The sequence below is a fragment of the Melospiza melodia genome, chromosome 31 (assembly GCF_035770615.1).
Source record: "Melospiza melodia melodia isolate bMelMel2 chromosome 31, bMelMel2.pri, whole genome shotgun sequence".
In the NCBI taxonomy this organism is placed as follows: Eukaryota; Metazoa; Chordata; class Aves; order Passeriformes; family Passerellidae; genus Melospiza; species Melospiza melodia.
The window spans coordinates 1,451,046-1,478,200 of NC_086224.1; the positions used below are offsets into that span (position 1 = coordinate 1,451,046).

Genomic DNA, 27,155 nt, shown 5'->3' on the forward strand with positions numbered 1-27,155 from the left:
CAACCTTGGACACTTCCAGGAATGGGGCAACCACAATTTCTCTGGGCCAGGGATTCTCACAGGGAGAAATTTTTGTGGTTTACAACTCAACATCTCTTGTGTTTCACTCCCAGCTACCTCTACTGGACAGACTGGGGTGACCACTCTCTGATTGGGAAGATCGGCATGGACGGCACCAACCGCAGCGTCATCGTGGACACCAAGATCACCTGGCCCAACGGGCTCACCCTGGACTACATCAACAGCAGGATCTACTGGGCTGATGCCCGTGAGGATTACATCGAGTTTGCCAGCCTGGATGGCTCCAACAGGCACACGGGTGAGAGCTCCATGGGTGCCAGCACAGCCAGGCTCTGGGTCAGGTGTTGGAGCCAGCACTGTTGGGGACAGTCCCCAGCTCTGGTCACCCCTCTGTGTCCTCTTTGCTGCTTCTTTATGGGAGGGGAATGTGGCACAGCTCCTCTCTGAGTGCCTGTTCCTGAGCTCCGTGGGTGCCAGCACACCTTGGAATGGTCCAGCTCTGGGTCAGGTGTTGGACCCAGCGCTGTTGGGGACAGTCCCCATCCCTGGCCACTCCTCTGTGTCCATGGTGCTTCTTTGTGGGAGGGAAACATGGCACAGCACCTCTCTGAGTGCCTGCTCCTGAGCTCCATGGGTGCCAGCACAGCCAGGCTCTGGGCCAGGTGTTGGAGCCAGCACTGTTGGGGACAGTCCCCAGCTCTGGTCACCCCTCTGTGTCCTCTTTGCTGCTTCTTTATGGGAGGGGAATGTGGCACAGCTCCTCTCTGAGTGCCTGTTCCTGAGCTCCATGGGTGCCAGCACACCTTGGGAAGGTCCAGGCACTGGGAGCCAGCACTGTTGGGGACAGTCCCCAGCTCTGGCCACTCCTCTGTGTCCATGCTGCTTCTCTGTGAAAGGGGAGCATGGCACAGCCCCTGTCTGAGCACCCATTCCCCTCTCAGTGCTGAGCCAGGACATCCCTCACATCTTCGCGCTCACCCTCTTCGAGGATTTCATCTACTGGACTGACTGGGAGACCAAATCCATCAACCGAGCCCACAAAACAACAGGAGCCAACAAGACCCTGCTGATCAGCACCTTGCACAGGCCCATGGACATCCACATCTACCACCCCTACCGCCAGCCTGATGGTGAGCGACGTGGGAAAGGGATTTGTAGAGAATTCTCCAAGCCTGACAAAAAAGCTCACACTGTGTGCAAACCTTGAGATAAGAAATGCTGGCTTGGAAATGCCATGGAATGGGACAGAGAGAGAGAAATGGAAGTAGAAACAAGTTGCAAAGGGTGGCCTTGTAAATAAGACTGGATACTTTGGAGAAATAGAAGTACAAATTCTTGCAAATAAGACTGGATACTTTGGAGAAATAGAAGTTTAAATTCTCATTTTCATTTCTCACGGAGCACAGCTTGGGTGTGCTGGGGAACCACGCCAGGAAAGGGATGTGGGGGGATGCCAGGTTGGGCAGGGGGAGCAGGAGCAGGGTGACAAGGGTCTTGCCACCCTGAGGGTCCCCCAGCTTGGTCTGACTTGCTGTTGTCACCCTGCTCTCCCCAGTTCCCAACCATCCCTGCAAGACCAACAACGGCGGCTGCAGCAACCTCTGCCTGCTCTCCCCGGGTGGGGGGCACAAATGTGCCTGTCCCACCAACTTCTACCTGGGCAGTGATGGCAAAACCTGCGTGTCCAACTGCACTGCCAGCCAGGTAAGCTCCTGCCTGTCCTTTCCTGTCCTTTCCTGTCCTTTCCTGTCCTTTCCTGTCCTTTCCTGTCCCCACCTGTCCCTGCCTGTCTGGGTGTTCCCCATGTCCGGTTCCCTCGTGCCATGATCTCCCTGGTGGTGATGGGGTGTTGTTTGGGTGCAGGCAGCACCTCCCTCCTGTGGCACTTCATGTTTGAAGTGGAGCCAGAGAACCTTCAGCTCTAGAATGTTCTTTTACCCCTCTCCTCAAACCCCAAGGGCTCAGTGGGGTTAAGGCTTTGGCTCTGGGTCAGGATTTGGGAATGCCCAGAAGGGAAAGTGCAGGATCAGTGCCCTCAGCTGAGCTCAGTGGGATGAAATCTTTTGGGGTCCCCTCTCCCCATCCTGAACTCCATCAGTTTGTCCTGAAATCCATGAGCTCCTCTCTCCTTCAGTTTGTTTGCAAGAATGACAAGTGCATCCCTTTCTGGTGGAAATGCGACACCGAGGACGACTGCGGGGACCGGTCGGACGAGCCGGAGGATTGCCGTGAGTGCCAGGGGGTGACACAGCCCCAAAGTGTCCCAGGGTGTGCAGGGTGGCTGTTGGGACAGCCCTGTGGAGGGGAGGGTCAGTCACAACAGGGTTCAGGGAGCAGGGGGACACATCTGTCCCATGGAGCAGCGCCCAAGCCCGCAGTTGGATGCTGAGTCCAGAGAGTGTCCAGATGACACCAGAGGGATGGAGCAGGGGTTTGAGGTTGAGATGTGCCCTCAAAACGTTCCTCAGAGCAAACCTGTGGCCCTGTGTCACCCCACAGCTGAGTTCAAGTGCAGGCCGGGACAGTTCCAGTGCTCCACAGGGATCTGCACCAACCCTGCCTTCATCTGCGATGGCGACAACGACTGCCAGGACAACTCGGATGAGGCCAACTGTGGTAGGTCCCTGTGTCCCCTTGTGACCCTCCACAGCGTGGAGATGCTGCCTGTCACCCCCTTGATAGTAAAAGGTTTTAAAATCATAAAATTCGGGGAATTAGAAAGAAGCTGGGCGTAGTGGGGCCCTGGAAAAATGTAAAAAAGAGACTCTGAAAATGTTAGGCTTTGTGTTTGCCAGATGATGTGAAATTGCACCTGTGTAAGCAGTATATGATAAATGATATAATTGTTAGATGTGATGATTGTTTAGTAATTAAATATATTTATTGTTAATCGTAAGAAGAATCATGAGAAACTATGTTAGAAGTTTGAGGGGGACCATGAGGAGCCCGTGCTTGGATGAAATCTATGTATACAATAGAGCAATATAAGTTTAATAATTAACATGAATTAACATGAATTAACGTTATAGAATGATAGAATATAAAAACATGTTCATCCCTAACCCATGTCGGGGTCAGATTTGGGTTTGTACCCCTGACACCCAGAGCTCTCTTTTCCAAATCTAAAGCACACTCTGGGCACTCCTGCACCCTCCCAACACCACGTTTGTGTCCCTGAGGTGCCTCCAGCTCTTCAATTAAAGCCCCTGCATAGAATCATTCTCGTGATTATGTGTTTCTGAACGCTGACACCCCTGATTGTCACCTTGTCCCCAGACATCCACGTCTGCCTGCCCAGCCAGTTCAAGTGCACCAACACCAACCGCTGCATCCCCGGCATCTTCCGCTGCAACGGGCAGGACAACTGTGGGGACGGAGAGGATGAGAAGGATTGTCGTGAGTGGGGGGCTCTGGGGGTCAGCTGGGGGCTGCTGTGCGTCAGATTGAGGGGTTCAGGTCTGTGTCTTGGGGTGTTTGGCTCCCTGGGTTGTGCCAGGGCTTTCTCCATGCCCCCGGTCTCTGCAGACCCTCTGTTGCCGTCATCTCTACTGCTGTTTCCTAGTGGGAATGAAATAAATTAAATCTTTCAATCCCTTGAAGTGGATTTGGGCTGAGCCTGTTGCCCAGCTGAGGGATCTGCCCTGTTTCCTAGTGGGAATGAAATCTTTAAAGTCCCTTGATGTGGAATTTGGGCTGAACCTGGATCTGGTGGCCTCTGCCCTGTTTCCTAGTGATAATCAAGTTTTAAATCCCTTGAAATGGATTTGGGTTGAAGCTGTTGCCCAGCTGTGAGATCTGGTAGCCTCTGCCCTATTCCCTAGTGGGAATGAAATCCTTAAATCCCTCAAAGTGGATCTGGGCTGAGCCTGGATCTGGTGATCTCTGCCCTATTTCCTAGTGGGAATGAAATGAATTAAATCTTTAAGTCCCTTGAAGTGGATTTGGGCTGAGCCTGTTGCCCAGCTGAGGGATCTGCCCTGTTTCCTAGTGGGAATGAAATATTTAAAATCCCTTGAAATGGATTTGGGCTGAGCCTGTTGCCCAGCTGAGGGATCTGGTGGCCTCTGCCCTGTTTCCTAATGGGAATTAAATATTTTAAATCCCTTGGTGTGGAATTTGGGCTGAGCCTGGATCTGGTGGCCTCTGCCCTGTTTCCTAGTGGGAATGAAATCTTAAATCCCTCAAAGTGGATTTGGGCTGAGCCCGTTGCCCAGCTGAGGGATCTGGTGGCCTCTGCCCTGTCCCCTCACAGCTTGGAGTCTTCTGGAGCCATTTTATGGCTCTGCTCCATCTCCACTGAGCCCCTTGTGATCCCTGGAGCACCCACACACCTCCCAACCCCACAGCTGGTTTTTGGGGAAGGGAATGGCTGTCCCTGCCTGCCCTGCTGCCCTTCCTGACCCCCCTTTCTCCCTGCTGCAGCCGAGGTGACCTGTGCCCCCAACCAGTTCCAGTGTGCCATCACCAAGCGCTGCATCCCGCGGGTCTGGGTGTGTGACCGTGACAACGACTGCGTGGACGGCTCTGATGAACCTGCTAACTGCAGTAAGGCACCTGTGTGTTTGTGGGGAGGGGGCTCTGACCAGTGTGAAATGATCACACCTGGCACTTCTGTGTGCTGGAGGGGTGGCAAGTCCCTGCTCCAGTCCCTTCTTGATCCCTGCTCAGTCCCTGCTCTGTCTCTGCTCAGTTCCTGCTCAGTTCTGCCCCAGTTCGTGCTCAGTTCTACCCCAGTTTCTGCTCAGTCCCTGCTCGGTCCCTGCCCAGTTCTTGCTCAGTTCCTGCTCAATTCTACCCCAGTCCCTCCTTGGTCCCTGATCAGTTCCTGCTCAGTTCTACCTTGATCTCTGCTCAGTCCCTGCTCAGTTCCTGCTCAGTTCTACCCCAGTCCCTTCTCAGTCCCTCCTTAGTCCCTGCTCAGTCCCTGCTCAGGTCTTGCTCAGTTCTACCTCAGTTCTACCCCAGCTCCCTGCTCTGTTCTTGCTCAGTCCCTGCTCAATTCCTGCTCAGTTCTTCCCCAATCCCTGCTTAGTTCCTGCTCAGTTCCTGCTCGGTTCTACCCCAGTTCCCTCTTCAGTCCCTGCTCAGTTCTACCTTAGTCCCTCCTCAATCCCTACTCAATTCCTGCTCAATTCTAACCCAGTCCCTCTTTAGTCCCTGCTCAGTCCCTGCTCAGTCTCTGCTCAGTTCTACCCCAGTCCCTACTTAGTCCCTGTTCAGTATCTGCTCAATTCCTGCTCAGTTCTACCTCAGTCCCTGCTCAGTTTTACCCCAGTTCCTCCTGTGTCCCTCCTCTGTCCCTGCTCAGTCCCTGTGTGCAGTGGCTGATGCTCTTGGTGTCTCTGTCCCGCTGGGGATCCTCCTCCCCTGACATCTCCCTGGAGAACTCCTTGAAAAGGAGGAAGGTCCCCCCATCTCCAGGCTGTCCATCATCCCTGCAGAGAGCAGCACAGTGCTGAGCAGCGCTGACCCTGCCCTGTGTCCCTTTGTCCCCTGCAGCCCAGATGACCTGTGGTGTGGACGAATTCCGCTGCAAGGACTCGGGCAGGTGCATCCCTGCACGCTGGAAATGTGATGGGGAGGACGACTGTGGGGATGGATCTGATGAGCCCAAGGAGGAATGCGGTGAGTGGAGGCCTTGGGGACAAGCCAGTGTCATTTTGTGTCCCTGTTCCCTGAGGGACAGGCTGGCCTGGAGCTGGCTGGCTTCTCTGGGGTGGCCCAGGAGCTCCAGCTGCTCCTTTTTGAGGTGGTGTGGGCAGGGTTGGGTCAGAGGGAGGTGCAGGGGTAGTGCTGACCCCTGTCCTGGTCCCTGTCCCTGTCCTGTCCCTCCCCATGTTCAGGGCCTTGCTGACACCTGTCCCTGTCCCATCCATCCCCTCCTTGGGGCAGTGCTGACCCCTGTCCTATCCCTTCCATCATGTGGAGCAGTGCTGATTTCTGTCCCTCCCCATGTTCAGGGCACTGCTGACCCCTGTCCTGGTCCCTGTCCCTGTCCCTGTCCCTGTCCTGTCCCTCCCCATGTTCAGGGCACTGCTGACACCTGTCCCTGTCTCATCCTCCTGTCACAGGGCAGTGCTGACCTCTGTCCTTGTCCCATTCCTGCCCTCACTGGAGCAGTGCTGATCCCATCCCTGTGCCCTTCTTTGGGGCAGTGCTGACCCCTGTCCCCGTGCCATCCATGTCCCTGTGCCATCCATGCCCTCCTTTGGGGCAGTGCTGACCCCTGTCCCTGTCCCATCTATGTCCCTGTGCCATCCATGCCCTTCTTTGGGGCAGTGCTGACCCCTGTCCCCGTGCCATCCATGTCCCTGTGCCATCCATGCCCTCCTTTGGGGCAGTGCTGACCCCTGTCCCTGTCCCTGCTGTCCCCCAGCAGCCCTGACCTGTTCCTGTCCCTGACTTGTCCCCATTGTCCCCAGATGAGCGCACATGTGAGCCGTACCAGTTCTCTGCCCTGTCCCTGACCTGTCCCTGTCCCTGCTGTCCCCCCAGCAGCCCTGATGTGTCTCTGTCCTGTCCCTGTCCCTGACCTGTCCCTGTCCCTGCTGTCCCCCCAGCAGCCCTGATGTGTCCCTGTCCTGTCCCTGTCCCTGACATCTCCCTGACCTGTCCCTGTTCCTGCTGTCCCCCCAGCAGCCCTGATGTGTCCCTGTCCCTGACATCTCCCTGACCTGTCCCTGTTCCTGCTGTCTCCCCAGCAGCCCTGATGTGTCCCTGTCCCTGACATCTCCCTGACCTGTCCCTGTTCCTGCTGTCCCCCCAGCAGCCCTGATGTGTCCCTGTCCCTGACAAGTCCCTGTCCCCCCAGACGAGCGCACGTGCGAGCCGTACCAGTTCTCTGACCTGTCCCTGTCCCTGACGTGTCCCCGACCTGTCCCTGTCCCTATCCATGACCCTGTCCCTGAGCTGTCCCCATTGTCCCCGCTGTCCCCAGACGAGCGCACGTGCGAGCCGTACCAGTTCCGCTGCAAGAACAACCGCTGCGTGCCGGGCCGCTGGCAGTGCGACTACGACAACGACTGCGGGGACAACTCCGACGAGGAGAGCTGCAGTACGTGCCACTCCCCTGCCCCTGCTGTCCCCGTGGGGGAGCACTGCTCAGGGGACAGGTTTGGGCCACCCCAGCCAGGACAGGGCTGTCCCTGTGCCATCCATGCCCTCCTTTGGGGCAAAAATGTCCCTGTCCCTTTTCCTGTGCCATCTATGCCCTCCTTTGGGGCAATGGTGACCCTGTCCTTGTCCTTGTCCCTGTGCCATCCATGCCCTCCTTTGGGACAGTGGTGACCCTGTCCTTGTCCCTGTGCCATCCATGCCCTCCTTTGGGGCAAAAATGTCCCTGTCCCTTTTCCTGTGCCATCCATGCCCTCCTTTGGGACAGTGGTGACCCTGTCCTTGTCCCTGTGCCATCCATGCCCTCCTTTGGGACAGTTCTGTCACTGTCCCTGTGCCATCCATGCCCTCCTTTGGGACAGTGGTGACCCTGTCCTTGTCACTGTCCCTGTGCCATCCATGCCCTCCTTTGGGGCAATGGTGACCCTGTCCCTGTGCCATCCATGCCCTCCTTTGGGGTAGTGCTGACCCTGTCCCTGTCCCCGTCCTCGTCCCTGATCCTATCCCATCCATGCCCTCCTGTGGGGACAGCACTGACCCTGTCCCTGTGCCAATGAGACACCCCAGAGGTGACAAGTGACACTCAAGGGGTGACCCCAACACCCTCCCTGCAGCAGCATGAGGGGCCCAGCAGAGTCACCTGAGGGCACCTTGTCCTGCTTTGCTACCAAGCATCACCCCCTGTGTCACCCCCTGCCTGGCAGTGCCACCTGGGATGGCAGTGGGGACACACAGAGGGTCCCAAGCTGCCCATGGGATGGCACCAGGGTTTGCTGCCCACCCCAGAGCACCCAAAGGGGTTCCAGGCTGCCCATGGGATGGCACCAGGGTCTCTGCTTGATCCTGTCCCACCCCACAGTGCCCACTGGGTCTCTCTGATCTTCCTGCAGCTCTTCAGGGTGCAGCTTTTGTTTTTTTTTCTTTTCTGTTGGTTTCCCGTCGTGTTTTTTGAGTTTTGTGCCATTTCACCTCATCTTATGTTTTTCTCCATTTCCACACTGTCGTTATGGGGCGCTCAGAGGTAGGTTCCTGCCGAAATCTTTTAATTCCGTGTTACAGTCTCTCTCTAAAACCCAATGAAGACAATAATTTCTAGGTGGGACTGGACAATCCAGGTGGATTTATTGAGCATCAGCACAAGCATCTCCATCCATGGAACTGGGGAGGGTCTGACCCTGCTGCTCTGCAGGGCTCTGCATGGCTTGGATTTGGCTCCAAACCCCATCCCCACCTCTCCCTGCTCCCTCTGGACACCCCCTGTTCCCCACAGTCCTGTGCCATGAGTGGGGGGTCCCTGTGCCCCAATACCCCTATGGGGGCCATAGGGAGGGGAAGGGTCCCAAAAGCCATCCCAGGTGGGCGGCTGTGCCAAGTGCCATCCTGCTGGATGTGGCACAGGCTGTGCCAGTGAGCTGTGAGCTGTGCCCACGCCCTGTGAGGGGGCACAGGGGTGAGGCTGGGCACTGCCAGGGCACTGCTGCAGTTCCTCCTGCAGCTGGGGTGGGCAGCAGTGGGGCTGGTGCTGCCCTGTGGAGAGGAGTGACCTCAGTGACCACAGTGTCCCCCAAAACCCCCACAGGGATGGTGTGGGAAGGGTTTGGGAGTTGATACCAGCTGTGCTCCTCTGGTAGCTCTGCCTGTATCCCCTGTCCCCAGTGCTACCGGCCATGTGTCTGTGCCACCCTGTGCCCCCCCAGCTGCTGACCAGGGACACCCCCTGCCCTCACAGGCTGTCCTCACACTCTGTGCTCTGTCCCCAGCACCCTGACAGCCAGGCTGTCCCCCAAAACCTCCACAGGGCCACAGTGTCCCCCAAAACCTCCACAGGGAGTGGTGGGAGTTGGTACCAGCTGTGCCCCTCTGTGAGCTCCCACAGCTCTGCCTGTACCCCCTGTCCCCAGTGTCCCTGTCACCCTGTGCCCCCACAGCTGCTGGCCAGGGACACCCCCTGCCCTCACAGGCTGTCCCCACGCTCAGGGCACCCTCTGTGCTCTGTCCCCAGCACCCAGGCCCTGCTCTGAGAGCGAGTTCTCCTGTGCCAACGGCCGCTGCATCGCGGGCAGGTGGAAATGCGACGGCGACCACGACTGCGCCGATGGCTCTGACGAGGTACGAGCAGGATGGGGACACAAAACCTCCCTTCTGCCCCTGCCCTGGGGCTGTGGCAACAGCACAGGGGCCTGCCATGCCCACTGTGTCCCTTGCTTGTCCCCTGCAGAAAGACTGCACCCCTCGCTGCGAGTTTGACCAGTTCAAGTGCAAGAACGGGCACTGCATCCCCATGCGCTGGCGCTGCGACGCCGACGCCGACTGCATGGATGGCAGCGACGAGGAGAACTGTGGCACAGGGGGTAATGGCACTGCTGGGTGTCCCCCGGGGCTGCTGGTGTCCCCCAATCCCTGCCCTGGTGTCACTGTGTCCCTGCTATGGGTGGGAGTGCTGCTCTGTGTGTGTGTGTCCCAATCTGGAGCGCGCACGGACATGGAAATGCCTCAGCTCTGGAGACCCCCCTGTGCATGTGGGAAATTGGAATTGCAGCCCCACCCAGGGTGGGGGTTTGGCAGGAGGGAAGCATGAGATGACGTGTCCCCTCTTGCAGTGACACGTCCCCTCTTGCACTGATGTGTCCCCTGTTGTTCTGCCATGTCCCCCTTGCACTGACACGTCCCCTCTTGCACTGACATTTGACATTTTTCCCCCTTCCTCTGATATGTCCCCCTTGCCCTGACACATCCCCTGTTGCACTGACACATCACTCCCTTGCTCTGCCATGTCCCCCCTTGCTCTGCCATGTCCCCCCTTGCTCTGCCATGTCCCCCCTTGCCCTGCCATGTCCTTCCTTGCTCTACCACGTCCCCCCTTGCTCTGCCATGTCCCCCCTTGCTCTGCCATGTCCCCCCTTGCTCTGCCATGTCCCCTCCTGCCCTGCCATGTCCCCCCCTTGCCCTGCCATGTCCCCCCTTGCTCTACCATGTCCCCCCTTGCTCTGCCATGTTCCCCCTTGCTCTGTCATGTCCCCCCCTGCCCTACCATGTCCCCCTTGCACTGACATGTCCCCTGTTGCTCTGCCATGTCCCCCCTTGCCCTGACATGTCCCCCCTTGCACTGACATGTCCCCCCTTGCTCTGCCATGTCCCCCCTTGCTCTGCCATGTCCCCTCCTGCACTGACATGTCCCCCTTGCTCTGTCACAGTCCGCACATGTCCCCTGGACGAGTTCCAGTGCAACAACACCCTGTGCAAGCCCCTGGCCTGGAAGTGTGACGGGGAGGACGATTGTGGGGACAACTCAGACGAGAATCCTGAGGAGTGCTGTGAGTGACACTGCCCCTGTCCCCAAGCCCCATAGCCCAGGATGGGGGGAACACTCCTGGAGCCTGAGCACCAGAGGGGGATTAGAGGGGGACCAGAGGGTCTGGGGGGGGACCTCTGGGGGGTGGCTGGTGCAGGTGAGGGCTTGGAGGTTGTGACTGTGTTCACAGGGGTCTGAAGATGAGGGAAGAGATAGGATTTGACTCTATGTTTCAGAAGGCTTGATTTATTATTTTAATATTATCAATAATAATTTTAATAATATTATTATTTATAATATAAAATATATTTCTAATATAATATATAATAGATTTAGAAGATATATCTTAATATATCATTATTAATAATTTTAATATTATTATTATTATATTGTTTATAATATATAATAGATTTCTAATATAATTAGTATATTCATAATACATTTTGATATATTATTCTTAATTTCATAATGATACTTAATATTAATATATTTATAATTCCATTTATAATTAATTTTAATCTATTATTTTAAATATTATTATTTAATATATATGTTATATTATATTATATTATATTATATTATATTATATTATATTATATTATATTATATTATATTATATTATATTATATTATATTATATTATATTATATTATATTATATTATATTATATTATTAGAATTATTTTATTATATTATATATATGCATATATATTATATACTATATTATATAATATTAAAACTATACTAAAAGAATAGAATAAAGGATTTCATCAGAAGGTTAGCTAAGAATAGAAAAAGAAAGAATGATAACAAAAGCTTCTGTCTGGGACAGAACATCTGAGCCAGCTGACTGTGATTGGCCGTTAATTAGAAACAACTCTGAGACCAATCACAGATGCACCTGTTGCATTCCACAGCAGCAGATAATCAATGTTTACATTTTATTCTTGAGGCCTCTTGGCTTCTTAGGAGAAAAAATCCTAAGTAAAGGATTTTTCATCAAAGATGTCTGTGTCAGGGGGTGACTCTGATTGAGGGGCTGGTGATGAGGAGGGAGGACTGACATGTCCCCTCAGTTTCTTAGGAGAAAAAATCCTAAGGAAAGGATTTTTCATAAACCATGTCTGTGTCAGGAGGTGACTCTGATTGAGGGGCTGGTGATGGGGAGTGGGCTGGGTGAGGAGAGGGCTCACAGCAGCCAGATTGTCTCTGCTTCAGTCTCTTTGCTTCAGCCTCCGGAGCCCTCTGGGCCGCGTGGGACAGCCCTTAGCGGAGAGCTGAGCGGGGGCAGAGGCCGAGCAGCAGCTCGTGTGACATGTGTGACAGCCTGGCTCCGGCGTCTCCTTTCACCGTCACCGTTTGTTTCTGTTTGCTGGTGCAGTGAAATTCCAGTGTCCCCCCAACAGACCGTTCCGCTGCAAGAACGACCGCGTGTGTCTGTGGATCGGTCGGCAGTGCGACGGGATCGACAACTGTGGAGACAACACGGATGAGAAGGACTGCGGTGAGTGAGGGGGGCTGATCCTTCTCCCTCAGCTCTGCCATTGCAGCTCTGAAATGCTGCTCAGGTCCAAAGGGTGCTGCTGGAGCAGTGAGGAGATGGGGGCAGGACACCGGTGACATCTGCTGCTGTTTGCGCTGCCTGACTCCTTGGTATGCAGCAGGTGTCATGGCTTTCCAAGCACATCAGGACATGGAAACTGTGGTGCATATTCAGGGAGAAGGCATGAAACTGGAAGCCTGGGACAGAAATGTCTCCAAAAGGTGCTGTTTGAGCAGTGGGGAGAAGGGGACAGGACGCCAGTGACATCTGCTGCTGTTTGTGCTCCTTGATGTGCTCTCCTGGTCACAGGAGGCTTTCACAGCACATCAGGAGATGGAAGCTGTGGTACATATTCAGAGAGAGGGCATGAAACTGGAAGCCTGGGAGAGAACATGTCCAAAGGGTGCTGCTTGAGCAGTGGGGAGATGGGAGATGGGAACAGGACACCAGTGCTGGCTCTGGTGACATCTGCTGCCATTTGCCCTCCTTGGTGTGCTCTCCTGGCCACAGGAGGTGTCATGGCTTTCACAGCACATGGAAACTGTGATATATATTCAGAGAGAAGGCATGAAGCTGGAAGCCTGGAAGAGAACATGTCCAAAGGGTGCTGCTTGAGCAGTGGGGAGATGGGGGCAGGACACCAGTGACATCTGCTTGCCCTTTGCTCTCCTTGGTGTGCTCTCCAGGCCACAGGAGGCTTTCACAGCACATCAGGAGATGGAAACTGTGAGACATATTCAGGGAGAAGGCATGGAACTGGAAGCCTGGGAGAGAAGCAGGAGCATGGCAGGCATTGTGGTTTTCTGAGCCTCACAGCCCTGAGCCTGCCTGGCCAAGCTGCCTGGAAGTCACTGTTGGCCTTTGGGAAGGCCCTCCCAGAGCCCAAAGTTCAGCCCAGCTGTTGGGGTTGGCTTTTGGTCTTTCTTCCCAAAATCAGGTCTTGGGGTTGGCTTTGCCCAGTCTTTCTTCCAAAATCAGGTGTTGGGGTTGGCTTTTCCCAGTCTTTCTTCCAAAATCAGGTGTTGGGGTTGGCTTTTCCCAGTCTTACCTCCCAAAATCAGGTGTTGGGGTTGGCTTTGCCCAGTCTTTCTTCCAAAATCAGGTGTTGGGGTTGGCTTTTCCCAGTCTTACCTCCCAAAATCAGGTGTTGGGGTTGGCTTTTCCCAGTCTTACCTCCCAAAATCAGGTGTTGGGGTTGGCTTTTGGTCTTTCCTCACGAAATCAGGGATTGGGGTTGGCTTTTGGTCTTTCCTCACGAAATTGGGGTTGTGGATGCAAGGTCCCAAGTCCCTGCCTGCTCCCAGAGGGTCCCGTGGACATGGGGGTCACATCTGCTGTCCCTCACCCTCAGAGTCACCCACGGCCAAGCCCAAGAGCTGCAGCCAGGACAAGAACGAGTTCCTGTGTGGGAACAAGAAGTGCATCAGTGCCAACCTCCGCTGCAACTTCTTCGATGACTGTGGAGATGGCTCTGATGAGGAATCCTGCTCCCAAGGTGGGTGGGGGAGCTGGGGGGCATGGTGGGGACTGGGGGGGACTCGCTGTGACACGCGTGTGACACACGTGTCCCACCACAGAGCACAAGTCATATGACTGCAAGACCAACACCACCATGTGTGGGGACGAGGCCCACTGTGTCCAGTCCCAGTCCACCTCCTACTGCACCTGCCGTAGAGGCTTCCAGAAGGTTCCAGACAAGAATTTTTGCCAAGGTATGCTGCTGGAGAGGCCTCAGGATTGGGCTGTGGGGTTTGGTTTTTATCAGTGAGGTGTGATTTCACAGGTGGGATGAGGCCCATGGTGTCCAACACCACCATGTTGGGGATGAGGCCCAGTGAGTCCAATACCATCATGTGTGGGGATGAGGCCCACTGTGTCCAACACCACCATGTGTGGAGATGAGGCCTACTGTGTCCAACACCACCATGTGTGGGGATGATCAACACCACCATGTGTGGGGATGAGGCCCACTCTGTCCAACACCACCATGTGTGGGGATGAGGCCCACTGTGTCCAACACCACCAAGTTGTGGATGAGGCCCAATGTGGCCAACACCACCATGTTGGGGATGAGGCCCACTGTGTCCAACACCACCATGTTGGGGATAAGGCCCACTGTGTCCAGTCCCAGTCCACCTCCTACTGTACCTGCCATAGAGGCTTCCAGAAGGTTCCAGACAAGAATTTTTGCCAAGGTATTTCCTGCTGCTGCTGGAGAGGCCTCAGGATCAGGCTGTGAATTCTGGTTTTTACCATTGAGATGTGATTTCACAGCTGGGGTGGGGTGGGGTGGCAAGGATGGTGTCCTTGGGGTCTGTGGGGCAGTTTTTTGTTCTTCCCCTGATTCCACCTCCCCCTGCCCAGACATCAACGAGTGCCTGCGCTTTGGGACCTGCTCCCAGCTCTGCAACAACACCAAGGGCTCCCACGTCTGCAGCTGCGCCAAGAACTTCATGAAGACGGACAACATGTGCAAGGCAGAAGGTCAGGAGGGAACAGGGACTCACGTGGGTTCTGTGTGTGCCCAGGGACCCCCCAGAGCTCCTGTGGGAATCCTTTGCTCTTCCCTCCAATCCATTGAGTCCCATAGACCCCAGAGAGACTCCACAGAGACCTCACAGACCCACAGGGACCCCACAGAGACCCCACAGATCCCATTGAGTCCCAGAGATCCAACAGAGACCCCACAGATCCCATTGAGTCCCAGAGATCCAACAGAGACCCCACAGACCCACGGGGACCCCACAGAAACCCCACAGACCCCACAGAGACCCCACAGATCCCATTGAATCCCAAAGACCCCACAGAGACCTCACAGACCCCACAGAGACCCCACAGACTCAAATGAAATGCAGCTCTGTCAATCCTCCTCCTCCTCCTCCTCCCCTTCAGGCTCTGAGCACCAGATCCTCTACATCGCAGATGACAAGATCAGGAGATCCCCACTCCTGGCTGAGCCCCTCTTCCCTGTCCAACCCATGCCAACCTCTACTTGTCCTCCTCCTCCTCCTCCTCGTCCTTGTCCTCCTCGTCCCCCTTGTCCTCATCCTTGTCCTTCTCCTCCTCCTCCTCCTCCTCTTCCTCCTCCTCCTCCTCCTCCTCCACATCACAGATGACAACAAGATCAGGAGATCCCCACTCCTGGCTGAGCGCCTCTTCCCAGTCCAACCCATGCCAACCTCTCCTCTTCCTCTTGAGGCTCTGAGCACCAGATCCTCTACATCCAACTCATGCCAACCTCTCCTGCTCCTCCTCTTCCTCTTCAGGCTCTGAGCACCAGATCCTCTACATCGCAGACGACAACAAGATCAGGAGCATGTACCCCTTCAACCCCAACTCCGCCTACGAGCCGGCCTTCCAGGGCGACGAGAACGTGCGCATCGACGCCATGGACATCTACGTCAAGGGCAACAAGATCTACTGGACCAACTGGCACACGGGCAGGATCTCCTACCGGGAGCTGCCTGCCTCCTCGTCCGCCTCCACCGCCTCCAACCGCAACCGGCGCCAGATCGACGGCGGCGTCACCCACCTGAACGTGAGCGAGCTCTGCCAGGGCATGGAGGGATGGGCTGGTGGTTTCCTCTCTTCTCACTGTCCCCACTCTGCCCTATTGGAATTAAATACCAATAGAGCCGGATGGGACATGCCTGGGTTCATCTGGCCCTTGCTGCTTGACCAGAGGCAGCAACTGTGGTGGTTTCACCTCAGAGACACCTTTGGCTGGCTGGATATTGCAACAAAAGTGAGGGTGCCACCTCAAAGGTGTCTTCCCTGACTGATCCGTCCCCAGGATCGATCTGTCCCATGTTGGGCACCAAGATATTGGAATTAAATACCAATATAGATGGATGGAACATGCCTGGGCTTGTCTGGCTCTTGCTGCTTGACCAAAGTTGGCATCTGTGGTGGTTTCACCTCAGGGGTCTCTTCCCTGACTGATCCATCCCCAGGATGGAGCTGCCTCACATTGGGCGCCATTATATTGGAATTAAATACCAATATAGCCAGATGGAACATGCCTGGGCTTGTCCAGTCCTTGCTGCTTGGCCAAAGGCAGCAGCTGTGGTGGTTTCACCCCAGAGACACCTTTGGCCAGCTGGATATTGCAGCTGGGTGCTTGGGACAAGTCCAGGCTTGCAGGAGCTCAGGTTTACCCTGGTGGAGAAGCTTTAAGGCGATGGTGAAGGAAAGGAGTCGGTTCTGCTGGAGGGTTTGGATCCAGAGCTTTGTTGTGGCCCACAGGCCTCTGAATGCAGCAACAGCTCCAGCAGAACTCCCTGAGCCCGTGGTTGCTGTTCCTTTTAACCCCAGGGAGAGGGGCAGGGAAGGGGTAGGGAGCCACCAACCAGGTAAGGGAGGGGAAATCTCAGGGAACAAATGACACCTGGATGGCCCAATGTCCCCCAGGGCTGAGAGGCATCTTTTGAACTTCACCAATCACATGACACCCTTTCTGGAATGCCAAGATTGACAGACAGCACTCAGCAGGGGCAAGGGAGGGGAAGGGAGAGGTGATTGGCGCACCTGGGGGAAGAACCAGCATGACTGAGACAGGCTGTTCCATCACACCACAACACTGCCCCACACAGATCTCAGGGTTGAAGATGCCAAGGGGAATCGCCATCGATTGGGTGGCCGGGAACATCTACTGGACGGACTCGGGGCGGGACGTGATCGAGGTGGCGCAGATGAAGGGCGAGAACCGCAAGACGCTGATCTCGGGGATGATCGACGAGCCCCACGCCATCGTGGTGGACCCACTGAGGGGGTGAGGGACTTCCCATCCTTCTGTCTGTCCCTCACAGCACTCCCCTCATCAGCCATGTGTCCCAGGATCATGCTCTGTGTCTTCTCAAGTTGTCTGGTGACTCCAGGATACCATGGGGATGATGTGGAAGGATTTCTCCTCCCTGGTTATTGGTCTGTCCTGTTCCTCTGGGACTTCCCATCCCTCTGCCCAGCCCTCACCCACCCGTGTGTCCCAGTGTCACGCTTTGTGTCTTCTCAAGTTGCCTGGTGACTCCAGGATGCTGTGGGGATGGTGTGGGAGAGTTTCTCCTCCCTGGTCATTGGGTTGTCCTCTTCCTCTGGGACTTCCCATCCCTCTGTCCATCTCTCATCACTCTCCCTTCACCACAAACCCACCCTGGGTCACTCTCTGTGTCTTCTCGAGTTGTCCCAGAGTTGCCTAGTGGCTCCAGGATGCCATGGGGGTGGTGTGGGAGGGTTTCTCCTCCCTGGTCAGTGGACTGTCCTGGGACTTCCCATCCCTCTGTCCATCCCTCACAGCACTCCCCTCACCACCCATGTGTCCCAGGATCGCTCTCTGTGCCTTCTTGAGTTGCCTGATGACTCCAGGATGCTGTGGGGATGGTGTGGGAGGGTTTCTCCAATTCCCCTGGGAATGACCTGCCTGTGTCCTTACAGAACCATGTACTGGTCAGACTGGGGCAATCACCCCAAGATCGAGACAGCTGCCATGGATGGGACTCTGCGGGAGACCCTGGTGCAGGACAACATCCAGTGGCCAACAGGTGAGGCAGACAGGTGACAGGAAGGGGGACAAAAGCCACGATGGGGACACGTTCAACCCATTTCTGTTGGGGAGGGTTGTTCTGAGGGCTCAGAGCCCCATGGCAGGAGGGTGTAGGGCAAGTGGGGGTGCTGCTCTGTGGGTCAGCTGCTCAGGAGGGGCTTGAGGGCTCACTGAGGGCTGTGTCCCCCCCAGGTCTGGCTGTGGATTACCACAATGAGAGGCTGTACTGGGCTGATGCCAAGCTCTCCGTCATCGGCAGCATCCGCCTCAACGGCACCGACCCCGTGGTGGCCATCGACAACAAGAAGGGTAAGGGGTGTTCCATGGGGGTCCCTGGCCTCAGAACCCACCCCAAATCCCCAAATCCCCAAATTCCTGCCTCCACATGTCTTCTGCTGGCTTCCCCAGGGCTGAGCCACCCGTTCAGCATCGACATCTTTGAGGACTACATCTACGGCGTCACCTACATCAACAACCGCATCTTCAAGATCCACAAATTTGGGCAAAAGCCCGTCACCAACCTGACCTCCGGCCTCAACCACGCCACCGACGTGGTGCTCTACCACCAGTACAAGCAGCCAGAGGGTGGGTGAGGGCCTGGGACCCCCACCCTGCTCCTGGGGTGGTGGGGAGGTGCCAGGGGGTGATACCGGGTGTGAGGTGCCAGAGGGTGAGGGAGGGATTGGGAAGAGGGGACTCAGACCCCCAAGTTCTTACCCAAAGTGGGGGTGTCTGGGTGGGCAGAGCAGGGGGTTGGTGAGGTGGATTTGGGGAGTCCAACTGGCCAGGTGGTGACCTCAGGGCATGGATGGGACACCACAGAGCTGTGGAGAGGAATGTCCTAGAGGAGCAAGAAGAGTTGTGGGTCACCATGCTGTCACCACCCTGCTGTCCTCACCATCTGTGCCCTCTCCTCCTACATTGAGTTTGAGGGGACTCAGACCCCCAGATTCCTGCCCAAAGTGAGGATGTCTGGATGGGCAGAGCTGGGGGTTGGTGAAGTGGTTTTGGAGAGTCCAGCTGTCCAGCTGGCAACCTCAGGACGTCAGAGCATGGATGGGGCAGCACAGAGCTGTGGAGGGGAATGTCCTAGAGGAGCAAGAAGGGCTATGGGTCACCACCTGGCTGTCCTCACCATCTGTGCCCTTTCCTCCTGCAGTGACCAACCCTTGTGACCGTAAGAAGTGCGAGTGGCTCTGCCTGCTCAGCCCCAGTGGCCCCGTGTGCACCTGCCCCAATGGCAAACGCCTGGACAATGGCACCTGTGTGGTTGTCCCCTCGCCCACCGTGTCCCCTGTAGGTAGGTGACACCAGAGAAGGTGAGGATGAGGATGAGGAGGGAGGTTGGGTTCTGCCAGCGCAGCCCTGCTCGCTTCCATCCCCTCCGTGCCTCTGTGCATCTATATCTATATTTATATTTATATTTAGCTATATTTAGGTATATTTATATCTATATCTATATCATCTATATCTATATCATCTATATCTTATTTGTATTTATATTTATTTTATGTTTATATTTATGTCTATAAATTTATATCCATATTTATATCTGTATATCTATGCCTTATTTATATTTATCTATATATTTATATTTAGGTATATTTAGGTATATTTAGGTATATTTATATCTATATCTATATAATCTATATCTATATCATCTATATCTTATTTGTATTTATATTTATTTATGTTTATATTTATGTCTATAAATTTATATCCATATTTATATCTGTATATCTATGCCTTATTTATATTTATCTATATCTATATATTTATATTTAGGTATATTTAGGTATATTTAGGTATATTTATATCTATATCTATATCATCTATATCTATATGATCTATATCTTATTTGTATTTATATTTATTTATGCTTATATTTATGTCTATAAGTTTATATCCATATTTATATCTGTATCTGTATATCTATATCTATGCTTTATTTATATTTATTTATATCTATATTATATTTATATTTATATTTATATTTATATTTATATTTATATTTATATTTATATTTATATTTATATTTATATTTATATTTATATTTATATTTATATTTATATTTATATTTATATATATTTAGGTATATTTATATTTATATCTATATCCATATCTATATCATCTATATCTATATGATCTATATCTTATTTGTATTTATATTTATTTATGTTTATATTTATGTCTATAAATTTATATTCATATTTATATCTGTATCTGCATATCTATATCTATATCTGTATCTATGCCTTATTTATATTTACTTATATATTTCTATTTCTATTTCTATTTCTATTTATATTTATATTTATATTTATATTTATATTTATATTTAACCCCACCACACTACTTAAGAGAACTAATGCACCACCACTTTCTAACACAACACATATAACATTCACCTGAATATTCACCAAAAACCAAGCATAAAACACACACATTTTTTTATATTTTTCACATTTTTTTCACCCCTCCCTGGCAGTGCCCACCACCGACACGTGTGACCTGGAGTGCCTGAACGGTGGCAGCTGCTTCCTGAATGCCCGCAAGCAGGCAAAGTGTCGATGCCAACCCCACTACAGCGGGGACAGGTGCCAGATCAACCAGTGCTCAGGCTTCTGCCAGAACGGGGGCACCTGCGCTGCCTCCCCCTCAGGTGAGCCAGGGGGTCACGGACGGACGGACACACAGACAGACAGGTGGGGCGTTGGGGGAGATGGAACAGGAAGGCCTTGTAAATATGATTGAGTTGGAGAATATGGAAAGTATAAGCGAGATGGAAATGAAAGCAAGTTTAGGTGAACCAGGCGGGATCACAGACGGACAGACACACAGACAGTCAGGGAAGATGAAACAGGAAAGGCTTATAAATATGATTGTCTGGCAAAAGATTTTGAGAATATGGAAAATATAAGTGAGATTGAAGTGAAAGCAAGTGTAGGTGAGCCAGGTTGGATCACGGACAGACAGACGCACAGACAGACACACACACAGACAGGTGAGGATGTTGGGGAAGATGAAACAGAAAGCCTTATAAATGGGATTGCTTGGCAGAAGATTGTGAGAATATGGAAACTATGAGTGAGATTGAAGCGAAAGCAAGTTTAGGTGAGCTGGGAGGGTCACAGACAGACACACAGACAGACACACAGACAGACAGGTGGAGTGTTGGGGAGATGAAACAGGAAAGCCTCATAAATAGAATTGCCTGGCAAAAGATTTTTGGGAATAGTTAGACTATAAGTCAGGTTGAAATGAAAGCAAGTTTAGGTGAACCAGGGAGGGTCACAGACAGACAGACACACGGACAGAGAGGTCAGAGACACAGACAGAGAGGTGGGGATGTTAGGGAAGATATGGCAAAAGATTTTGAGAATATGGAAAATATAAGCGAGATTGAAATGAAAGCGAGTTTAGGTGAGCTGGGGGGGGATCACAGACAGACAGACACACAGACAGACACACAGACAGACACACAGACAGACAGGTGAAGTGTTGGAGAAGATGAAACAGGAAAGCCTTGCAAATATGATTGCCTGGCAAAAGATTTTGAGAATATGGAAAATATAAGCAAGATTGAAATGAAAGCAAGTTTATACTTGCTTGGCAGAAGGGGCCCAAAGAGGAGTTTTTAGGGTTTAAAATGTAGCACAGTATGGTGATGTAATGATTCTTATAGGCTGTATGGAAATGCTGTAGGATTTGTATCTTGGACTAGATTGGTTAGTGAGAATCAGAATATTCAACACAGAAGAAGATTTATTGCATTGGAATGGGAACCTCGCTCTCTCATCCTCTTACTCTCTCCCCCTCTCATCCTCTCTACCCCTCTCTTCTCTCAGTCCTGCTCCGAGCTGTGGTTGGCAGCTCCAAACAGATCCCTGCACTTCAATAAACCCCAAATTCCACAACCAAAAGAAGATTTATAACGGGAACCTCGCTCTCTTAGCCTCTTTACCTCTCTCTCCCTCTCTCAGTCCTGCTCCAGCTGTGTCTGGCAGCTCCCAGCAGCTCCCTACGCTTGGCCCTTTGCAATAAACCCCAAATTCCACGACCAGAAGATTTATTGTATTGTAATGGGAGCCTCACTCACTCTCTCATCCTCTTTTCCCCTCTCTTTACCTCTCTCTTTACCCCTTTCTTCTCTTGGGGCTGCTCTGAGCTGTGCCTGGCAGCTCCCAGCAGCTCCCTGCCCTTGTCCCTTTGCAATAAACCCCAAATCCCACACCCTGGCGGTCAGAGATCTCTCGTGTCCGTCTGTCCTGACCCTCCCACGGAAGGAACTAACGTGTTATTTCTCCCCAGGAATGCCCACCTGCCGCTGCCCCACGGGTTTCACGGGCCCCAGGTGTAACCAGCAGGTGTGCTCGGGTTACTGCCAGCACAACGGCAGCTGCAGCGTCAACCAGGGCAACCAGCCCAGCTGCCGCTGCCCGCCCTCCTTCATCGGGGACCGCTGCCAGTACCGTGAGTGGCACCGCTGGGACACGGCTGGCACGGCGGGGGGCACGTCAGGGGGGTGGGTGGCACTCATTCGGGGGCGTCTGGGGACGATTTGGGTGTTAAAAGGGTGGGTGTCACTCATTTGGGGATGTCTGGGGACGATTTGGGTGTTAAAAGGGTGGGTGTCACTCATTTGGGGACGTCTGGGGACGATTTGGGTGTTAAAAGGGTGGGTGTCACTCATTTGGGGACGTCTGGGGACAGCGCTGGGGAGCTGGGAGGGTGGGGGACACTCATTTGGGGACGTGTGGGGACAATTTGGGTGTTAAAAGGGTGGGTGTCACTCATTTGGGGATGTCTGGGGAAAATTTGGGTGTTAAAACGGTGGGTGTCACTCATTTGGGGATGTCTGGGGATAGCACCGGGGGTGCTGGGAGGGTGGGGGACACTCATTTGGGGACGTGTGGGGACAATTTGTGTGTTAAAAGGGTGGGTGTCACTCATTTGGGGATGTCTGGGGACGATTTGGGTGTTAAAAGGGTGGGTGTCACTCATTTGGGGATGTCTGGGGACAATTTGGGTGTCAAAAGGGTGGGTGTCTTTCATTTGGGGATGTCTGGGGATAGCAATGTTGGAAAGAGTGTTGGAAGGATGGGTGTTCCTTACCTGGGGACATCTGGGGACAACAATTGGGATGTTAAAAGGATGGGTGTCACTCATTTGGGGACATCTGGGGACAACAATTGGGATGTTAAAAGGATGGGTGTCCCTCATTTGGGGACATCTGGGGACAACAATTGGGATGCTAAAAGGACGGGTGTTCCTTACCTGGGGACATCTGGGGACAATTGGGATGTTAAAAGGATGAGTGTCCCTCATGTGGGGACATCTGGGGACAATTGGGATGTTAAAAGGATGGGTGTCCCTCATTTGGGGACATCTGGGGACAACAATTGGGATGTTAAAAGGACGGGTGTCCCTCATTTGGGGACATCTGGGAACAGCAGTGGGGTGTGTTGGGAGGATGGGTGTCCCTCACCTGTCTGGGGACAGTAATGGGGGCATTAAAAGGGTGGGTGTCACTCATTGGGGGATCTCTGGGGACATCAGTGGCGACATTAAAAGGATTGGAGTCACCTGTCTGGGGACAGCAGTGGGGATGTTGGGATGATGGGTGTCACTCATTTGAGGGTGTCTAGGGGACAATTTGGGTGTTAGAAGGGTGGGTGTCCCTCATTTGGGGACATCTGGGGACAACAATTGGGATGTTAAAAGGGTGGGTGTCCCTCATTTGGGAATGTCTGGGAACATCAGTGTGGGATGAGAAGGATGGGTGTCCCTCACCTGGAGATGCCTGGGGTCACACCTCTGGGGACAGTGCCAGAATGTCGAGCTGCCAACCCTCTTCTGTGTTTTTCCCACCCTCTACGTCCCCTCTGGTGACAACACCAAAGGATTGGGCTCCCATCTCCCCCTCGTTTGTGGGAATCCCTGAGAGCAGCCCCCATGGGGTTGGATTTCCAGTTCCCCCTCTTTGCTGTGGGGTTGGGGGGCTCCTCTGGAGGTGCTGCCCGCCCTGAGCCCCTTGTCCCCCCCCAGGACAATGCTTTGATTACTGCGAGAACGACGGCGTGTGCCAGATGACAGCCAGCGGTGCCAAGCAGTGCCGCTGCCCCCCTCAGTTCGAGGGTGCCCAGTGCCAGGAGAACAAGTGCTCCCGCTGCCAGGAGGGCAAGTGCAGCATCAACAAGCAGAGTGGAGAGGTCTCCTGCATGTAGGTGTTGGGAATGTGGGGCTGGAGGGGGGGAAACGGGGTGGTGGGCGCAGGGAAAAGCAGAAAAAAACTTGGTAGGGACGGCCAGAGCTGGGTGGGTAACTCAGGGTGGATAAATCTGCGAGGATGAGGAGGAGGTGGATGTGTCTCAGTGTGACACAGAACACCCCAGGGATGGCACAGAACACCCAGAGGGGGGCATTGGGCAGGTGGAGGTAGCACAGAACACCCCAGGGATGGCACAGAACACCCCAGGGCGGGCACAGAACACCCCAGGGATGGCACAGAACACGCAAGGAGGGCACAAGGCAGGTGAGGGTAGCACAGAACACCCCAGGGCGGGCACAGAACACCCAGAGGAGGGCACAGAACACCCCAGGGAGGGCACACAACACCCCAGGGATGGCACAGAACACCCAGAAGGGGGCACAGGGCAGGTGGGGGTAGCACAGAACACCCGAGGGATGGCACAGAACACCCAGAGGGGGGCACAGAACACCCTAGGGAGGGCACAGGGCAGGTGGAGGTAGCACAGAACACCCCAGGGCGGGCACAGAACACCCCAGGGAGGGCACAGAACACCCAGGGATGGCACAGAACACCCCTAGGATGGCACAGAACACCCTGGAGGGGGCACAGAACACCCGAGGGATGGCACAGAACACCCCAAGGATGGCACAGAACACCCTGGAGGGGGCACAGAACACCCGAGGGATGGCACAGAACACCCCAGGGCGGGCACAGAACACCCAGAGGAGGGCACAGAACACCCCAGGGATAGCACAGAACACCCAGAGGAGGGCACAGAACACCCCAGGGATGGCACAGAACACCCCAGGGCAGGCACAGAACACCCCCGGGATGGCACAGAACACTCAGAGAGGAGCACAGAACACCCCAGGGATGGCACAGAACACCCCCGGGATGGCACAGAACACCCAGAGGAGGGCACAGGGCATCTGGGGGTACCCATGGCGCTGACCCCCCGTGCCCCCCCAGCTGCCCCGATGGCAAGATCGCCCCGAGCTGCCTGACCTGTGACAATTTCTGCCTGCACGGCGGCACCTGCTCCATCAGCGACAAGAGCCAGCTGCCCGAGTGCCAGTAAGAGACGAGGGGGAGCTTTGAGGGGGGGGGTTCAGAGGGGCCGTGTGTCCCTCCGGACGTCACTGACACCCCCCCGATGTGTGTCCCCGCCCCGGCCCCACCCCAGCTGTCCCTCCCTCCCGCCCTGCATGGCCCTGCCCCGCTAACCCCGCTGCTCTCCCTGCTGCTCTCCCCCAGGTGCCCGGCGGGCAGGACGGGCCCGCGCTGCGAGGAGATGGTGCTGGGCGAGCAGCAGAGCGGCCGTGAGTGGGGGGCAACGGGGGGCACCCCCTTCCGTGCCACACAGCACTGAGGGGGGTTAATGGGGGATAGGATAAGTGGGGGGCAATGGGGGGCACCCCCGTTCCATCTATGCCACACTCAGGGGGTTTAATGGGGGGTAGGATAAGTGGGGGGCAGTGGGAGACACCCCCCTTCTATGCCACACAACACTGAGGGGGGTTAATGGGGGATAGAATAAGTGGGGGACAGTGGGAGACACCCCCTTCTATGCCACACAACACTGAGAGGGGTTAATGGGGGATAGGAAAAGTGGGGGGCACTGGGGGGCACTGGGGGGCACCCCCCGTTCCATGCTATGCCACGCACAGGGGCATTTTTGGGCTGATTTTTGGGGGGCAGGTTTAAGTGGGGGACATAAGTGGGGGGCACTGGGGGACACCCCCTTTCCATGCTATGCCACGCACAGGGGGTTTAATGGGGGATAGGATAAGTGGGGGACAGTGGGAGACACCCCCCTTCTATGCCACACAACACTGAGGGGGGCTAATGGGGGATAGGAGAAGTGGGGTGGAGTGGGGGGCACCCCCTTTCCATGCTGTGCCACACACAGGGGGATTTTTGGGCTGGTTTTTGGGGGGCAGGTTTAAGTGGGGGCAGTGGGGGACATAAGTGGGGGGCACTGGGGGACACCCCCTTTCCATGCTATGCCCCACACAGGGGGTTTAATGGGGGATAGGATAAGTGGGGGGCAGTGGGGGACACCCCCCTTCTATGCCACACAACACTGAGGGGGGCTAATGGGGGATAGGAAAAGTGGGGGGCACTGGGGGGCACCCCCTTTCCATGCTATGCCGCACACAGGGAGATTTTTGGGGCTGGTTTTTGGGGGGCAGGTTTAAGTGGGGGGCTCTGGGAGACACTCCCCTTTCCTTGCCATGCCAAACCCAGGGGGTTTTTTGGGCACTTTTTTGGGGGCAGGTTAATTTGGGGGCACTGTGTGACCCCATTCCACACCACACCATAGGGGTTTAATGGGGGGTAGGTTAAGGGGGGGGCACTGGGTGACCCCACCTTTCCATCCCACACAACACCCAGGGTTTTTTTTGGGGGGGCACTGTGTGACCCCTCTTCCATCCCACGCCACACCCTGGGGGTTTGTTGGGCAGTTTTTTGGGGGGCAGATTAATTTGGGGGGCACTGGATCACTCCCCTTCCATCCCACACCAAACCCCCGGGATTTGTCGGACACTTTGTTGGGGGGCAGTGTATGACCCCCCCCCCACTCCATGCCATACCTAGGGCGTTTTTGGGGGGCCAGGTTAATTTGGGGGCACTCTGTGACCCCTGTTTCCATCCCAAACCACACCCAGGCTTTTTTTTGGGGTGTATTTGTGGGAGATAGGTGAATTTGGGGGCAGTGTGTGACCCCCTTTCACTCCACACCACTCCCATGGGTTTTTTTTGGGGATACACATTAATTTGGGGGCACTGTGTGACCCCCATTTCCATCCCAAACCACACCCAGGAGTTTGTTGGGCAGTTTTTTGGGGGATATAAGTTAATTTAGGGGCAGTGGGTGACCCCTCCTTCCATCCCACATCACACCCAGGGGTTTTTTTGGGGGGGGCAGGTTAATTTGGGGGCACTGTGTGACCCCCTTTCACTCCACACCACTCCCATGGGTTTTTTTGGGGGATATAGATTAATTTGAGGGCACTGTGTGACCCCATTTCCATCCCAAACCACACCCAGGAGTTTGTTGGGCAGTTTTTTGGGAGATATAAGTTAATTTGGGGCACTGTGTGACCCCCTTTCACCCCACACCACACCCAGGGGGTTTTTTTGGGGGGGCAGGTTAATTTAGGGGCACTGTGTGACCCTCCTTCCATCCCACACCACACCCAGGGGTTTTTTTGGGGGATATAGATTAATTTGGGGGCACTGTGTGACCCCCTTTCACCCCACACCACACCCCTGGGTGTATTGCTGATCCCTGTTTACCCCTGAGCACCTCCTGCCCTCCATCCTGTGGTGAAAGGGGGGACAGTGCCACCCCAAGCTGCCCCCCATGTCCCCAAGGCTCTGACTGTGCCTTCC

General features: G+C 54.2%; 1 protein-coding gene across 7 annotated transcripts in view; it reads left to right on the plus strand.

Annotated features, from left to right (window-relative positions):
* LRP1 (LDL receptor related protein 1) overlaps nucleotides 1–27,155 on the plus strand; it is a 131,320-nt gene that overhangs the window by 100,643 nt on the left and 3,522 nt on the right. For 5 of the 7 annotated variants that reach the window (XM_063179362.1, XM_063179364.1, XM_063179363.1 and 2 more), the window contains exons 60-86: nucleotides 114–319; nucleotides 963–1,151; nucleotides 1,577–1,725; nucleotides 2,156–2,249; nucleotides 2,521–2,637; nucleotides 3,298–3,417; nucleotides 4,444–4,566; nucleotides 5,521–5,646; nucleotides 6,959–7,075; nucleotides 9,137–9,243; nucleotides 9,353–9,485; nucleotides 10,329–10,448; nucleotides 11,806–11,928; nucleotides 13,319–13,462; nucleotides 13,545–13,679; nucleotides 14,332–14,451; nucleotides 15,234–15,505; nucleotides 16,560–16,738; nucleotides 17,398–17,504; nucleotides 17,699–17,815; nucleotides 17,915–18,091; nucleotides 18,666–18,806; nucleotides 19,995–20,168; nucleotides 21,818–21,979; nucleotides 23,555–23,729; nucleotides 24,729–24,833; nucleotides 25,014–25,078. In XM_063179362.1, the coding sequence (XP_063035432.1) occupies nucleotides 114–319; nucleotides 963–1,151; nucleotides 1,577–1,725; nucleotides 2,156–2,249; nucleotides 2,521–2,637; nucleotides 3,298–3,417; nucleotides 4,444–4,566; nucleotides 5,521–5,646; nucleotides 6,959–7,075; nucleotides 9,137–9,243; nucleotides 9,353–9,485; nucleotides 10,329–10,448; nucleotides 11,806–11,928; nucleotides 13,319–13,462; nucleotides 13,545–13,679; nucleotides 14,332–14,451; nucleotides 15,234–15,505; nucleotides 16,560–16,738; nucleotides 17,398–17,504; nucleotides 17,699–17,815; nucleotides 17,915–18,091; nucleotides 18,666–18,806; nucleotides 19,995–20,168; nucleotides 21,818–21,979; nucleotides 23,555–23,729; nucleotides 24,729–24,833; nucleotides 25,014–25,078 (3,797 nt within the window). Of the gene's footprint in view, nucleotides 1–113; nucleotides 320–962; nucleotides 1,152–1,576; nucleotides 1,726–2,155; nucleotides 2,250–2,520; nucleotides 2,638–3,297; nucleotides 3,418–4,443; nucleotides 4,567–5,520; nucleotides 5,647–6,958; nucleotides 7,076–9,136; nucleotides 9,244–9,352; nucleotides 9,486–10,328; nucleotides 10,449–11,805; nucleotides 11,929–13,318; nucleotides 13,463–13,544; nucleotides 13,680–14,331; nucleotides 14,452–14,859; nucleotides 14,897–15,233; nucleotides 15,506–16,559; nucleotides 16,739–17,397; nucleotides 17,505–17,698; nucleotides 17,816–17,914; nucleotides 18,092–18,665; nucleotides 18,807–19,994; nucleotides 20,169–21,817; nucleotides 21,980–23,554; nucleotides 23,730–24,728; nucleotides 24,834–25,013; nucleotides 25,079–27,155 lie in introns of those variants that run through there. The other 2 variants (XM_063179368.1, XM_063179367.1) reach the window with 2 other exon arrangements.